This window comes from Myotis yumanensis, unplaced genomic scaffold (genome assembly GCF_028538775.1).
Source record: "Myotis yumanensis isolate MYYU_CA2020_CCGP unplaced genomic scaffold, mMyoYum1.0.hap1 SCAF_7, whole genome shotgun sequence".
Classification (NCBI taxonomy): Eukaryota; Metazoa; Chordata; class Mammalia; order Chiroptera; family Vespertilionidae; genus Myotis; species Myotis yumanensis.
In genome coordinates, this window is record NW_027223758.1 from 35,397,192 (window position 1) to 35,411,469 (window position 14,278).

Genomic DNA, 14,278 nt, shown 5'->3' on the forward strand with positions numbered 1-14,278 from the left:
TTAAGTAGTTACAAATCAATGCATTAGGCTACAGATTGCTTAGGTTAGAATGCTTTCTGGGAGCCAGGAGGAGGTGCTAGGAGCACAGTTGAAGCAAGAGGTACCCTTGGCCTTGGTGTTATATACATGTGATGTGGCCATGCTGGTGGTCTGCTGTGGAGTGTGTATGTATTGTATGTTTGAGAAGGGATATTTGTATGTGTATTCCTGAGTATGTGGTATGTGGATATAACTGAATACATGGACATATACCTTATAGTGGGTATGTATGTAGTATGTGTCAGAATATATATGAGTGTGTAAGCAGATATGCATATATTCATTTACCAAGTATTTGTTGAGGTCCCATCACATGCTAAGCACTGCTCTAGGCATAAGTATGTTTGTTAGAATTTTGTATGAATGCGCATTAGATCTTTTGTATATAGGCAGCTATGTATATGATATTGGAACCAAGTCTGAATGTACTTGAGAGAGTGTGTATATATGTATATGTATATGATATATATATATAGTGTGTGTGTGTGTGTGTGACCTTATTACCTGTGTATGTGAGGGTGTTACCTGTATTTGTGTTTGCATGAGTGTACTTGAGAATACATATGTGTGTGATGTACATGAAGTATGTGTGAGTGATATGTTTATGAGCTTGCATGCATGTGTCTGAATGTATATGAATATGTAAAGAGGTGTTTCCATGTGTTGTGTGGGTGAGTCCAATGTGTGAGGACATGTGTTGGCTGTGTTAGGGACTCAATCCGTGGGGACATCATATGTGCACATAAACTGCTGCACACTTGCATGAGGGTGATATGTGTATGGGCACCTGCTGTCCTGCCAGCATCTGACTCTGCCTTTTCCCTTCACACAGACATCAACATGGCTGGTGAGCCCAAGCCCAACAGACCCAAGGGGTTAAAGAGAGCAGCATCTGCCATTTACAGGTGGGGCGCTCTGCCTTGTCTGTCTCTGTGCAGGTGGGATTGGTCCCTCTTCCACAGAGGGAGTGAGCACTGGTGATTACTGTGCTGAGCCTAGAATTTGGGAGGGTGTTTGGAGATGAGGGCCTGTGAAGAGTGGACTGAGTGGCTGTCCCTAAGCCCCGGCCCTCTCCCCTTTGTTTCCCCAGTGGCTACAGCTTTGACTATGATTACTACCGGGACGACTTCTACGACAGGTGAGCAGGGAAGGGGCGTGCCCAGGCATGAAACAGCCAAGCTGGAAGGGTCCTGAGAGATTGCTGGTGCAGCCCATTCAGCCATCAAAGTGGGACCTAAGCCCAGAGGTGTGGACAGGCATTTGCCCAAGGCTGCTCCACAAGTTGGTGGCAGAGCGGGGACTAGAGTTAGGTTTGCAGGTGCCCAGGCTAGAGCTCCCCCACCCCACACTGTCTCCCACTCTCTGACTGCCTGTCTTCCTCCTAAATCCGGGGTGGGGCTCAGTGGGACTGAACAGCCAAGGGACACATAAATGCAGCAAGTTGGAGTTCAGAACAGTACAGGGCCCAGTGCAGGGAGTTTGGGCTCTTACGCTTCTGCTGTTCCATCTAAGTTAGCCAGCCAGCAGGAAGGGGCCTCAGAGCTCAGTCTGAGCTGCTGGGCCTTATTTTTATAGCCAAGAGTTAGCGGCCCTGTTAGAGGTGTGAATTGGTCCCTGGTAGGCTGTGGCCCACCCTCCACTTCCCAGCCTACCCAGACCCCAGACTTGAGGCTGTGGCCTCCATTCCATGGCCCCATCCACATTCTCGAGTGGAAATCATGGTGGGAGCTGGCCCAAACTGCCCCCTGCTTTTCTCCCTCTATCTTTTCCTCCCTCCCTCTTGGCCTGCCTGGCTGTCCCAGGCTGCCCCAGGCTGTCCAAGAAGAATAGAACCTTTCTGAGCCTTGGTTTTCTCACCTGTGAATTGCTTCAGGAGACAGTGCAGTGTACAGTGGGGCCTTGACTTACGAGTGTCCCGACTAACGAGCCGATTTTTGATTTGAGTTGCGAGCTAAAATTCGGGTTACGAGCCAGCTTCAGATACCCCACCGCTAGTTGGCGCAGCGAACGTCACAGCGAATGCCACAACATCAGCCCAGCATCACGTCTCACTCGTTCACTTTATGATTTGACATACAAGTAATTTGAGTTACGAGCTCCATCACGGAACGAATTAAACTCATAAGTCAAGGCCCCACTGTAGTTGAAAGTGCCCTAGCCTGAGAGTCAGACTACCTGGGTGCTAATCTCAGCTCTGCCACTGAATGGATTGCGTGACTTTGGGTAAATTTCCTCTTAGTCTGTGAAATAGGCTTGCACCAAATGATCCCTCAGGGCTCCTCCTGCTCTGGGATTCTGTGGTTCAGTGATTCTGACCAAGGCCAGAGCCGCCTCCTCCCCTTTGGGGCAGAAATGCAGTGTCTGGGACTTTCCATCTCCAGTCATCACCAGCCCAGGGCAGGGGCTCCCTGAACAAAGGAGTGCCAAGGCATGGGGCATTGAATTGCCCATCGATGTCAGGTTTCCTGGTTGTCATCAGGGAAGTGATCCTACAGTGGACCCCTGAGGCTGCCGTTCCCTGCAGAAAGGTGGTAGCAGCAGATGTGGTGGCAGAGACCCCTACTCAGCCTACTGAGCTGCATGACAGGAAAAAAGGCCTTCCTGGGAGGGCTGGATAATGGTGTTGGTGGGGGCCGGGGGGGGGAGCAGCAATAGTCTGGGCACCTGGGGAGTTGCCCAACCTTGACACTCTGCTGGGTCTCCTGCCCTCCATCTCTGGAGTGGATTAAGGCGGAGGGAGTGACTGAGGGCGTCCAGAATGAGGAAAGGACCTCATGCTTCTCCTAGAACCCTGGCCATTCATCAATCACACCTTCTATCATGGGTTTTTAACCACATTCTCTTGTGCTTTACCTCACAGCAGTTTTGGGGGGGCCCAGGGGCACAGAATTTGGGATAGCCATCCTCATTAGGCAGATGGGAAAACTGAGGCTCAGGCAGGCTTAGGGATTGCCCTCCAGTCCCACAGCTCTCTGTCCACAGCTGCAGGTTTGTGCTGCTTTGGCGAAATTTACAAACTCTGACCAGGGATTGAGGTGGCAGTTGATTGAGCAGAATCTAGGTCAGAAATAGAGCAGGCCTAGGTGTCAGGGTGGCTCTATCTAGGGAAGGCTCCTTTCTGGGGCTGGTCTCAGTTTACTCCTCTGTTGAATGGGGCTGTAACTATTATCACCTGCCACTTCACCTGCCTTTAAGCAGCTGGTTGGTAGAAAAAGTGGATGTAGTGAGGATCCCAGCAGCTCTTAGGGTTCTGAACACCCTTTCTGTTCACCCCAGGGCTTGTTGGGAGCAAGCAGAGGTGTGTTTTGCAGGCCAGCCCTTCACCAACCATATACATTTTAGTCTAAAGTTACAGTGACCTTTGGTGGCCACAGGCCATGCTGCAGCCTCTGGCCCATTTGCCCTCACAGGCTCTTCGACTATCGGGGCCGCCTTTCACCGGTGCCTGTGCCCAGGGCCGTCCCTGTGAAGCGACCCCGGGTCACAGTCCCTTTGGTCCGACGTGTCAAAACCACCATTCCAGTCAAGCTCTTTGCCCGCTCCACAGCCATCACCACCAGCTCAGTCAAAATTAAGTGTAAGTGACTTATTTTCTTCCTAAATAACTTTTTTTTGTCATTAGCAAAATAATAGAATTACATTTTTTTACATTGGAAAATAGATAAAGGAACAAATCTCCCACAGTTCTGCAGCTCTAACAACCAAGTGAGTATTTCCATGTATTTCTTAGAGAAAAAGGCTGACGTTTCAGGCGGAGGGGCTTGGGTTGGGCACAGAGTCCAGTGCTGTGACATGGAGCCCAGTGAGGAGATGGGGTCATCTTTCCTCTGGTAAGGACAGGACAGGTCTACACAGGCCCACTACTCACATTCACTCTCGTGTGCAAACGCTGTGGTCAGGCGCCCAGGAAATCTGATTGTAAAACACCCACATTTACACACCTCGAAAGGCAGAAACCACTCTGTATCACCAGCAAAGACACATGCTTGTTCAGGAACACCTTCCTATCCAGCCCCAGTCCCTTTCAGAATTGAGAGGTTGGGTGGGGGGAAAGATACAGGCTCAGAAGGACAGTCTGGTCACTCGAAGAATGGCTTTCAGAAAGTCAGGGGAAGCCACAGGCAGCTTCAGCCTTTTCCCTGGCCAGAGAAAGAGCTGCGGACAAGGACAGTTCCTGCCATTGCCCTGTCTTCCTAATTGACAGAATGGGGCTAGGGTCTTGTGTTAGTATCGAGTTCCTAGTCCCCAGGTGACAGCCCTGTACTCCCTCCACTCCCAGTAAAGAGCAGTGAGCTGCAGGCCATCAAGACAGAGCTGACACAGATCAAGTCCAACATTGACGCTTTGCTGGGCCGCTTGGAACAGATTGCTGAGGAGCAGAAGGCCAACCCAGGTCAGCTTCCAAGGGTCCTTGCCCTGATTTGAGTGTCCAGGGGCCCAAGGCAAAGGGTGGGGGGAAGACAGTGCATGGTACAGAGAGGGCCTCTAATCCCACCTGGACCCACTGTGTTGAGGCCTAGCTTCTGCTGAAGTGTTGCCCAGGAAGCTGTCCCAGGCTGAGTTTTATTCCCCTTTTCACCACCCTTTTCCCTCAAGATGGCAAGAAGAAAAGCGACAGCGGCAGCGGCAGCGGCAATAGTGGTGGCAGCAGCCGGCCACTGGCCCCCCAAGAGGACACAACTTCTGAGGCAGGCACACCCCAGGGAGAAGCACAGGTTCGAGATGACGGCGATGAAGAGGGGCTGCTGACACACAGCGAGGAAGAGCTGGTGAGGGCATGGTTGGGAGGGCTGAGACTGGGCTATTCATACTCGTAGTCGCCGCAGGGGAAGGGGAACCTCTGAGCTGGTTCCTTTTTCCAGGGGCTCCAGTCCCATGAGGAAAGTGGGGAATGAGCAGCAAGTAGTTGCCTGTGTCAGCCACCAGTCAGAAGTCCCACAGACGTCTGAGGCAGACCTCTCTTGAGCCCAGGGCCCGTTCGAGACCCGGTTTTCCACATGGGGACAGAGAGTCAGGAGCTCAGGGAGCACAGACGGTGTGCAGAGTTGCAGGGGGCAGCACTGGGGTTTCCTGGGGAAGCCACAGGGAAGTAGGTATCCATTCTACCTGACGATTTTCTAAAAGCCATTGTTGCCTGAGCGTGAAATAATAGGCCGTCTTATGAGGGATCAAGGGAGTTCCCCATCTGTGACGGTGGAAGCCACTTGGCAAGGAGCTTACATGAAGTGGAAGGCAAACCAGATTCTGAGCCAGTAAGGTCTTTGTTGTGTGCTTACTACTTGTTTACCTAAGGAACGCTCAGTTGAGCACCAGGCCCGTTGGTCCACACTTTCTAACTTCATTTAACCTTAATAATAGCCCTGCATTGTGCAAAGTATTACTCTTCCCACATTTTACCCTGTGAGGAAACTGAGGCTGAGAGGAGTCAAGTAGCTTGCTCAGGGCCTTATAGCTAATAAGGGTCAAGCCAGGATTGGAGCCCAGACTTCTTCACTAGGTCTGGAACTTTCTCTTTTCATCCCTGCTGGGCTCTGATGTGAGGACAGATGGGCTTAAGAGGTCCTTCTCATGTCCAGCTCTTTTCTTCTTCTTTGCACCTAGTCTGGTACTTCAGCTTACTCTTTTGGACATAGTACTAGTAGTCTTCATAAAGGCTGTGACAAAGGCTTAGGTGTCCCAAAGATGGGGGACTCACCAGTATTGTAGGCTGTTAGCCTGCTCCAATCTGAGAAGGTCTTTCTATGCAGAAATGTGCCCCCTGTCACACATAGAACTTCCTTGACTGGTCCCTTCTCTCTCCTGAGGGGCCCTCAGTCGACCCTGATGCGATCCCAAATCAGCCTTGTTCAGACTGGTTCCATAGTCATTTCCTTTGGCTGTCCCTCTCTGAGTGTGGCCTCTAGATGTGCTCTGGGCCTCAGGGCAGGACTCAGAGTTTGCAGTGAGTGATATGTGGTCTCTTGTTGCCTCCTCCCTATCAGGAGCACAGCCAGGACACAGATGCAGAGGAAGGGGCCTTGCAGTAAGCAGGTACGGCGGTCGTGGTGGGCAAGGGGTGAAGTGAAGTGGAGGGCATGCCATGAGGCCGACTTGGCAGGGTAGTGCTGTGTCCAGCAATGAAGGCCCCTCTATCCCCAGCCATCTCACTACCCCTCTTTGTGGTGCGGATCTCTGAGAATCCTCTCTTCTGGAGGAAGACACAAACTATTACCATCCAGTGTGAGCAGGAACATAGGCTGAAGAACCGGGGGGGCGGGGGCGGGGGTGGATGTCAAAGAGGGCTGTGGTGGAAGAGGTGATACGCAGTTGAGCCTGTTCAGGATTGAGGGAGAAGCATCTGAGGGAACGCCCTGAGCAGAAGCACAGAGGCTGGTGGTCCTCAGTGTGTGGGAAATGCCCAGGGATCTCCTGTGGCTGCAATCCCAGCTCTGCAGAGTAGGGAGAGAGAGCTGCTCATCATCAGGGCGAGGTTGTGCCAGGCTTAGGGTCTGGGACTTGATCCTCTCAGGTGGAAATGCTCTGTGTGCCAGGAGGTGCCACACAGCTTGTGATTGTGCTAATACTATAATAGATGTGGAAACTGAGGCACTGAATGGGAGGGCAGGGAAATAAACCACATATCTCATAAGATCTCAAGGGTGGTGATTGTTGGGGCCTAGATTTGAACCCAGTGGTGTGTGGCTTCAAAGCCCACTCTCGCCAGAGTTCACCACCTACCTCTGCCACTCTGCCCTATTCCTTTGGGGGCCGTGCTCAGAGTTAGACAGGTTTGGATGGAGGAAGACCTCAAACAACAGAGAAGCATCTTAGGGAACATTCATGCTGTGAGATGCTTCACCAGCAAGGGCTTCCCTGACAGTTTAGTTTAGAAAACTCCATTCATGCAGTTTTTTCTCTTGGAGCTTCATGGTTTGTTTTACCAGAGAGTAAGTTTTACCTTGTTAAGCCAGTTTACAGGTGAAGTGCAGGGGCCAAATGGAGGCTCAGGAAGGGGGAAGAGACTTGGCCAGAGTTACATGGCCAGAAAATTATGAGGCCAGAGCCAGAGCACAGGCATACGTCTATCTGCAAGTAGCAAGTATCATGCTACCCTTGCTTTTTCCCAACCCGTTTTCAAGAAAAGCACAGGGACTTTTCTTCTCAGCCTTAGTCTCTGTTTGTCTCTTTCTCAGTCTGACAGGAGCGATGGCCACTGGAAGGAGAAGGGCGTGCACTGTACCAGGCCTCAGGCTGGGCACCCACCCCTGGATGCCACCCCAGCAGGTCCCAGAGGAGAGTTGGCAGCAGGCACCTCATCCCCCATGCATCCCAGCCAGTGCCACATCCTCTGCAGGTGGAGTTACCGGTCTCTCCTCCCCACGTACCCTCCCTATTGGCACTGCCCAGGCCAGAGGGCAGAGCACAGAGTTTTCTCCACACTCTGCCCAGGACACTCCCAGGCTTGGGGTTTTTCTATAGGTTTGGAGAGGGGTGGGGTGGGAGGCACAGGCAGGAGACCCTGACAATAAAGAGATTGGATCCCAACTTGCTCTGAGATGGGATGGTTTGCATTTTCTCATGAAGGTACCCTGGCCCTCTTGCCCAGCCAGAAAGCAGATCTGCTGTACCCCCTTCACTCTAACCTGTCAGGGACCATTGTCTAGGGCAGCAGTCGCCAACCGGTGGTCCTCGGACCACTGGTGGTTGGCGACCGCTGGTCTAGGGTGTATAATATTGATCCGCCTGGGCCTTAATTTCCACAGCTAAAATGGAGATAAAAATAGCCAGCAGGGTTGTTGGGGAGGGTCAGATGTGCCAGTTCCCATGAGAGCAGCTTGGTGGCTGAGTGCCAATTGTGAGCCACTTGGTCAGGCAGCAGTAGGTCCAGGCCTCAGCTTCTCCTAGGTTTGGTCTTTCCCAGCTCTAAAGCAGTCCGAGAACCTGCTGTTTCTTCCCCTTCTCTGTCCTGGTTTAGGACACTAGTTTTTATTCACTTGGGACTTTGTCCTCACCAGCCTCCCTGTCTCCAGCTTCTCCCTGCCCCATTTCTCATTGGCCACCACAGTGTTATTTCTGAATTATATCCCTTCCCTGTATAAAACCCTTTCTGACTAGCTTCTCACCATCTAGACAAAATGCCAGCTCCTGAATATGGGGTACATGATCCTGGTCTCTCCTGTTCTTTTGACACCACACACATAAACCTTAGACTACAACCACACAAAACAAGTCCTTCATACTTATCAGCAGCAAAAAATAGAGCCCCACTCCTGTTACCTAACACAGTAGGAGTTTGGCATCAGGATACATGTGGCCTGTCTGCACTTATCTCTGTTCTTTAACAGGCCAGGTTCCTTCAAACTCCACTTCTGTGCTAACTTCTCCTCCCTCCCCTTCCCTATATTCCCCATAAATTGTCCAATTTCTCCACATTCAAATTCCCAATAGAGAATTAACTGCCACAGCAGTATAGTTTGAGTTAATCATAGATTACAGATATCTCCCCTGGTCCAGTGAAGCGGGGATTCACGTGTGGCCACTTAGGCTGGTCTCATTGGTTTAGGGCTGTGGGTGGGCAGGCACTCATAAACATACTTTGCTCCAAGCCTGGCACATACTCTTGCTCCTACTTTTTCTACCTGGGAAGTATACACTCATTATTAAGCTGCTATCCTAGTCCTCACTTCTGGGAAATTTCAGAGATCCAGACCTGGGGTGAAAAATAGCCCCTTGGAACTGGGATGGGCCCTTGCCCAGCTTGGTCAAAACCAAAGACTTCAGTTTGGAGAGATGAGGAAGGTGTCCTGAGGAAGCTACTAGGTCCACAGGGAATGTCTTTTTCCCCCTGAAAAGCCCTCAGTGAAACACACCTCTACCATCCTTGAACCCACAATCTTTCCTTACTGACCAGGCCAGAGCCCAGCTCTAGCAGACCTGCTTGCATACCTGGGCAGATGTTTGTGTCCCCACCTGTACAAGATGGGGAACTACTACTCTGTGATGGAGCTTGGGCAAAGTCTAAAGTAGGGGTTTTGGAGCCTGATGAACCTCACACTGAGGGCTGGGACTGTATTACTTTGTTCCCAGAGCCTAGTGCTATATGCCCATTGCACAGTAATAACATTCCCAGACTCTACAAGGCTCTACTTGGCTGAGATACTTTTCAGAGCTTGGGGGACAGCTAGAACAGCAGGGGCTATGGGTTTCCGTAGTATGTCAGGCATAGAGAACCATGAGAAGAGCAGGAAACATCTGATCTACCCAGAGGCCCTGCCTAATTGCCTTGGCACCAGAACATATCCTAGACAGAGAATGGGATCCCTGTCCTGGCATTCCAGGGAACGGTTACAGTTGTATCCTTAAGCGGGAGGTTCATAACCATAAAACTCTCCATAAATATGCCTGCCCTCCCCTATCTGGGGCCAGGAAAGTCATCTCCCATTCCATGCTCAACAGTTTTCAATTTTCTGTCTTAACCTCTGAAAAACCAAAAAGAGATGGTGAAGAAATGTGATACCAGATTGTGCCCAAAGGACCGATATCTCTAGATGTTTTTAAGATCTGAAACCTCATTTGTGATTCTAGCAGCCGCCTTGAAGGAGTATCACAGCCAGTGGGTTTACTGGATTGTGACCCTAGGCAAGTCTTTCCTTGCCAGGTCTATTTCCTCATCTGTATGAGGGGTTGGCCTACATCAGGGATAGTGTGGGCCTTATATCAGTTACTAACTGTAGTATAACAACTACCCTGAAATTTAGTACCTTTCCATAAACATTTATTAGCTTCTGATTCTGTGGCTTAGCAATTTGCATTGTGCTCAACTGGGTGGGTCTACTTTATCTGGGCTCTTGTGTGGGTGAAGTGAGCTGGCAGATCGCCAGGGGGCTGGTTGGTCCCAGATAACCTCACTCAGCTGGGCAACAGGGGCAACTGGTCACACGTTCCCAGCATCTAGGAAGAGTAAGCCCCAATACGCAAGTGCTCTTCAAGCTTGTGTCATGTTGGTAAGGTTCCATTGGCCAAAGCAAGGCACGTGATTAAGCCCAAATTCCTCTTAATTTGAAGAGCTTCAAAATATGGCCATAATTTATTTTTAATCTATCTTAGGCCTCATTTCACTTAGTGCTTCAAAACATTAGTAGCTGCTAGAGTACTTCTTGAGGATTTAGAGCAGTTTTTAGACTACTAGGAAATAGTAACATGGCAGTTTAGTTTTTTTATATTGACAAGAGTTGAAATGTGAGTATGTGTTGAGTATTGGCCAACCCTGGCCGGGTCATAGAGACCACAGAAATAGAGGAGCATGGCCAAAGCTTCTGAGCCAGGTATCCTGGGTTTGAATCACAGTTGGGACATTAGCTTTGAGTAAGTCATAAGTCCTCCACCTATAGCCCCATTCTTCATGATAAAATTATTCCATAGTGAAAGTAAACCATTTCCTGAATATCTGCTGTGTAAAAGGCACATTTTACACCTATTTAATCTCCACAACCACCTTTAAGTGGATGTAGTGTGAACTTTTGGTTACAAGTTATAGAAACTGAACTCAAACCTACTTAGGAAGAAGTTTAGTTTCACAAATTGGAAAGTCCAGGGCATGAGCGGGTGGAAAGGGAATCCCCAAAAGGGAAACATGAGTGGAAAAAGGGAGGCTTGGGCTGACAGAAGTAATGTCTTCATTGTGTAGATGCCTATTTTATGGATTTTATAATGTGAAGTTTTAAGCATGGCCCCATTGACAAGTAGTGTCTATATCCTCTCCCTTTTATCTGGACAGTGACTGATAGATAGAGTACAGTGATGGTGATGCTATCCCAGTCTCCTAGCAGTATGCACCTAGCAGTGTGTCTCGGGACCCAGCCACCATGCTATGAAGAAGCCCAGGTCACATGGAGAGAGAGGCTGTCAGACATTAGTGAGGAAGCCTTTGAGATGACTCCAACCCAGCCACTGTCTGACTGAAAACTGAGTAAGAACTGCCTCCCAGCCCTAGCTGGTTTGGCTCAGTGGATAGAGGGTCAGCCTGCGGCCCAGAGGGTCCCGGGTTCGTTTCTGGTCAAGGGCACATACCTTAGACCTGAGGGGGCGGGGGGGTGTGCGGGAGGCAACCAATCGATGTTTCTTTCACATCAATGTTTCTGTCTTTCCCTCTCTTCTACTCTCCCTAGAAATTAATGGAAAAATATCCTCGGGTGAGGATTAATAAAATGTAAAAAAAAAAAAAAGAACTGAGATCTCCCAGACCCCAGTCAGAGTCTAGCACCACAAGGGATAATTTAATCGTTGTTGTTGTTGTAAGCCACTAAGTTTTGGAGTGATTTGTCATTTATCAATAGAACACAGACACAAAGAGGTTACATAGCTTGCTTGCTCTACTTTAGGGGGGTTGGGTTCAGAGTACAGACTATTGAACTGAGTTCCTATTTAGTTGTGTGACCTTAGGCAAGTAACTTAAGCTCTCTGAACTTCATCTTCATTTGAAAAAGAACACATCCTTGCCCTAGCCAGTTTGGCTTACTGGATAGAGCATTGGACTGTGGGCCAAAGGGTTCCGGGTTCGATTCCAGTCAAGGGCACATACTTGCAGGCTCCTCCCCAGCCCGAGCCCTGGTCAGGGTGCATGCAGGAGGCAACCAATTGATGTGTTTCTGTCTTTCCCTCTTCCACTCTCTCTAAAAGATCAATAGAAAAATATCCTTGGGTGAGGATTAACAAAAAATAAATAAAAAGAACGCATCCTTGTATAACAATACTTAATGAGAATACTTATCTTTACCTAATCCAAATTCAGGTAATTTTTCTCTTAAAAAATAACCATACTTTCCTACTTACTTTATACTCACCTTGTCCCCAAATGTATTTCAGGCAACTTAAAAAAGAGAGAGGCAATACAATATTTAACCCTTTGCACTCCGAACCATTCTGGACATTGGCTACCAGCTACTCGACGCTACTTTGCGGCGGAAACGTGCATTTACAGACCCTCGTATTATTTTGTATAATTTTGGAACCAAGTAACGTATTATAATGATATTGGACTTATATGAATTGGGTGACATCGAGGAATGTATATTTGCAAAAAAAAACAATATTTTATTGTTTATAATTTTGTACAGTATGATAAGTTTTGTAACACTCCCCAATATGCATTGCAGGCTGATTAGTGCATGTTTAACAGTAATAAGTGGTTTGACGCCTGCCACCAGGTGTTTTCCTGTTAGAACACACAATGCAGTCCCGTTTTCTTTGTCCCACATCGGGAATATGTAGTTTATTGTTTAATCCGACACAAAACCCGCTGACATTTCTTGTATATATCTTAGTAATTTTACGATATTTTGATTTAATTTCTTGTGCCATTTCAAGATAAAACTTCAGGGAAACATGCATGTCTCAAAAAGTTGCGTTGAAATAACTCAATTCCCCGTAATCACTAATAAACTGCAATGTCCCCTGAGAGGGGACATCCGAGTGACATGCTAGAATTCCAATGTCCCCTGAGAGGGGACAGCGGAGTGCAAAGGGTTAAAATGAGGCAAAGGAAGAGGTAATCATAGGCCTTTTGTTGGTGTTCCGATGTCTGAGTCATTGCAGTTGAGCAGTGTGTTGATCTGGTCTAGGCCCGTGGAGCAAACCCAGCTGGCCCTCCTGCCTGTGTGGATGGACACCTCTTTTCTCTGACTGGTGAGTGGGCTCCTGGTCCACACATACCCCTCCCTGCACCTCTGCCTCAGTGCACTTCCACAAAGGTGCAGCAGGTGGGTCTTTGGGCAAGTGCATGGGTTTGGCTTTTTCAGATACACAGAACAGAAACTGATAGGGTTACCCTTTCTCACTTTCTGACCTGGACCCCATTTCTTCCCCACCCTCCAGTCTCTTCTAACAATAAGGCTCCTTCTTGCTGTTCGGTGTGGCTCAGAGCATCAACCTATGTATGATCCAGATCATGGTTCGATTCCCGATTAGGGCACATGCCCAGATGCAGGCTTGATCCCCCGTAAGGGGTGTGCAGGAGGCAGCTGATCAGAGATTCTCTATTACCACTAACTATTGGCCTGGTGCACGAAATTTGTGCACATTAAAAGGGAATTAGAGGAAATATTTTAATATTGCTATTTGCCCTTTCTCTATAATAGAAATGTCAGAGATGAAAGAAAATTAGTAAAATGTATATGAAAATTTTCCTCCTGTCAGAGTCTGGGGCGTGCCGGGGGACCCAGAGTCAAGTCCCCGCCCACCTGCACACGCCTCGAAATCGCGCAAGACCCAGACCCAGCCGGCCCCACCCTCATTGGATGAAATCCAGTCCCAGCCAGCCCCACCTCCGTCAAGCCCTGCTGGGCGGGGGGGTGCTCAGCCTCAGGTCACTGCTGATCCCTCATTATGGGAACCTTGCCTCTGCTGTGGGCAGTCATCTTGTGATGGTGTGACAGCTAATTTGCATATTACCACTTTATTATATAGGATGTTTCTATCTCCCTCTCTGAAACAATAAAAAATATATGTATTTTTAAAAAGAACATCACCTTCAACATGACAAAGCTCCAAGGACTATGCCTCTACTGTAATCCTTGGGAGAATTTGAAGTCTTTATTGGCAAGGATGGCAAGATTTATTAGGATTATTGTGACACAACCTATATGAGAATACAGGATATAATCAATGGCAGAGGGGGAATCACTGCAGACTTTTGTTCATCTTCTCAACTAAAAAAGGAACACCAAGGCCCAACTTCTAAAAACATATTATAAAATCTAAAATGTGAAACCTTTGTATTGCCAGGACAAAAGATGTGGATGAGGGAGGCCAGGTTACAGCTGACTCACACCAGTGGTTGGCAAACTGTGGCTCGTGAGCCACGTGTGGCTCTTTGGCCCCTTGAGTGTGGCTCTTCCACAAAATACCGACTTCTGCGCATGGGCCACGAAGTTTCAATCGCATTGTATGTGCGCGCCTGCATGTGGTATTTTGTGGAAGAGCCACACTCAAGGGGCCAAAGAGCCGCATGTGGCTCGCCAGCTGCAGTTTGCCGACCACTGACTCACACCATGGTAGCACTTCTTCCAGGCTGTCCAGCCCAGCATTTTTTATGCACAACACTTATCCTGCAAGATATTGGGGGACAAAGAGGGCTACATATTCTATGCTTTTAAATGAAGTGTGAGATCACTCCAGGAAGATACTTTGGGACAAGCATAAGCTTTTCTGTAGGTGGGGTTGGTCATGGAGTCAAGAGCATTTTCTAAAGACTAGAGATAAT

General features: G+C 48.7%; 1 protein-coding gene across 9 annotated transcripts in view; it reads left to right on the top strand.

Annotated features, from left to right (window-relative positions):
- RALY (RALY heterogeneous nuclear ribonucleoprotein) overlaps positions 1–7,578 on the top strand; it is a 96,605-nt gene extending 89,027 nt beyond the window's left edge. For 6 of the 9 annotated variants that reach the window (XM_070420166.1, XM_070420165.1, XM_070420164.1 and 3 more), the window contains 6 exons: positions 872–944; positions 1,130–1,177; positions 3,450–3,616; positions 4,319–4,432; positions 4,636–4,808; positions 7,212–7,577. In XM_070420166.1, coding sequence (XP_070276267.1) covers positions 872–944; positions 1,130–1,177; positions 3,450–3,616; positions 4,319–4,432; positions 4,636–4,808; positions 7,212–7,541 — 905 coding nt within the window. In that variant the 3' untranslated portion in view covers positions 7,542–7,577. Of the gene's footprint in view, positions 1–871; positions 945–1,129; positions 1,178–3,449; positions 3,617–4,318; positions 4,433–4,635; positions 4,809–6,020; positions 6,070–7,211 lie in introns of all 9 variants that reach the window. The other 3 variants (XM_070420167.1, XM_070420168.1, XM_070420163.1) reach the window with 3 other exon arrangements.
- Positions 7,579–14,278: the final 6,700 nt, after the last annotated feature.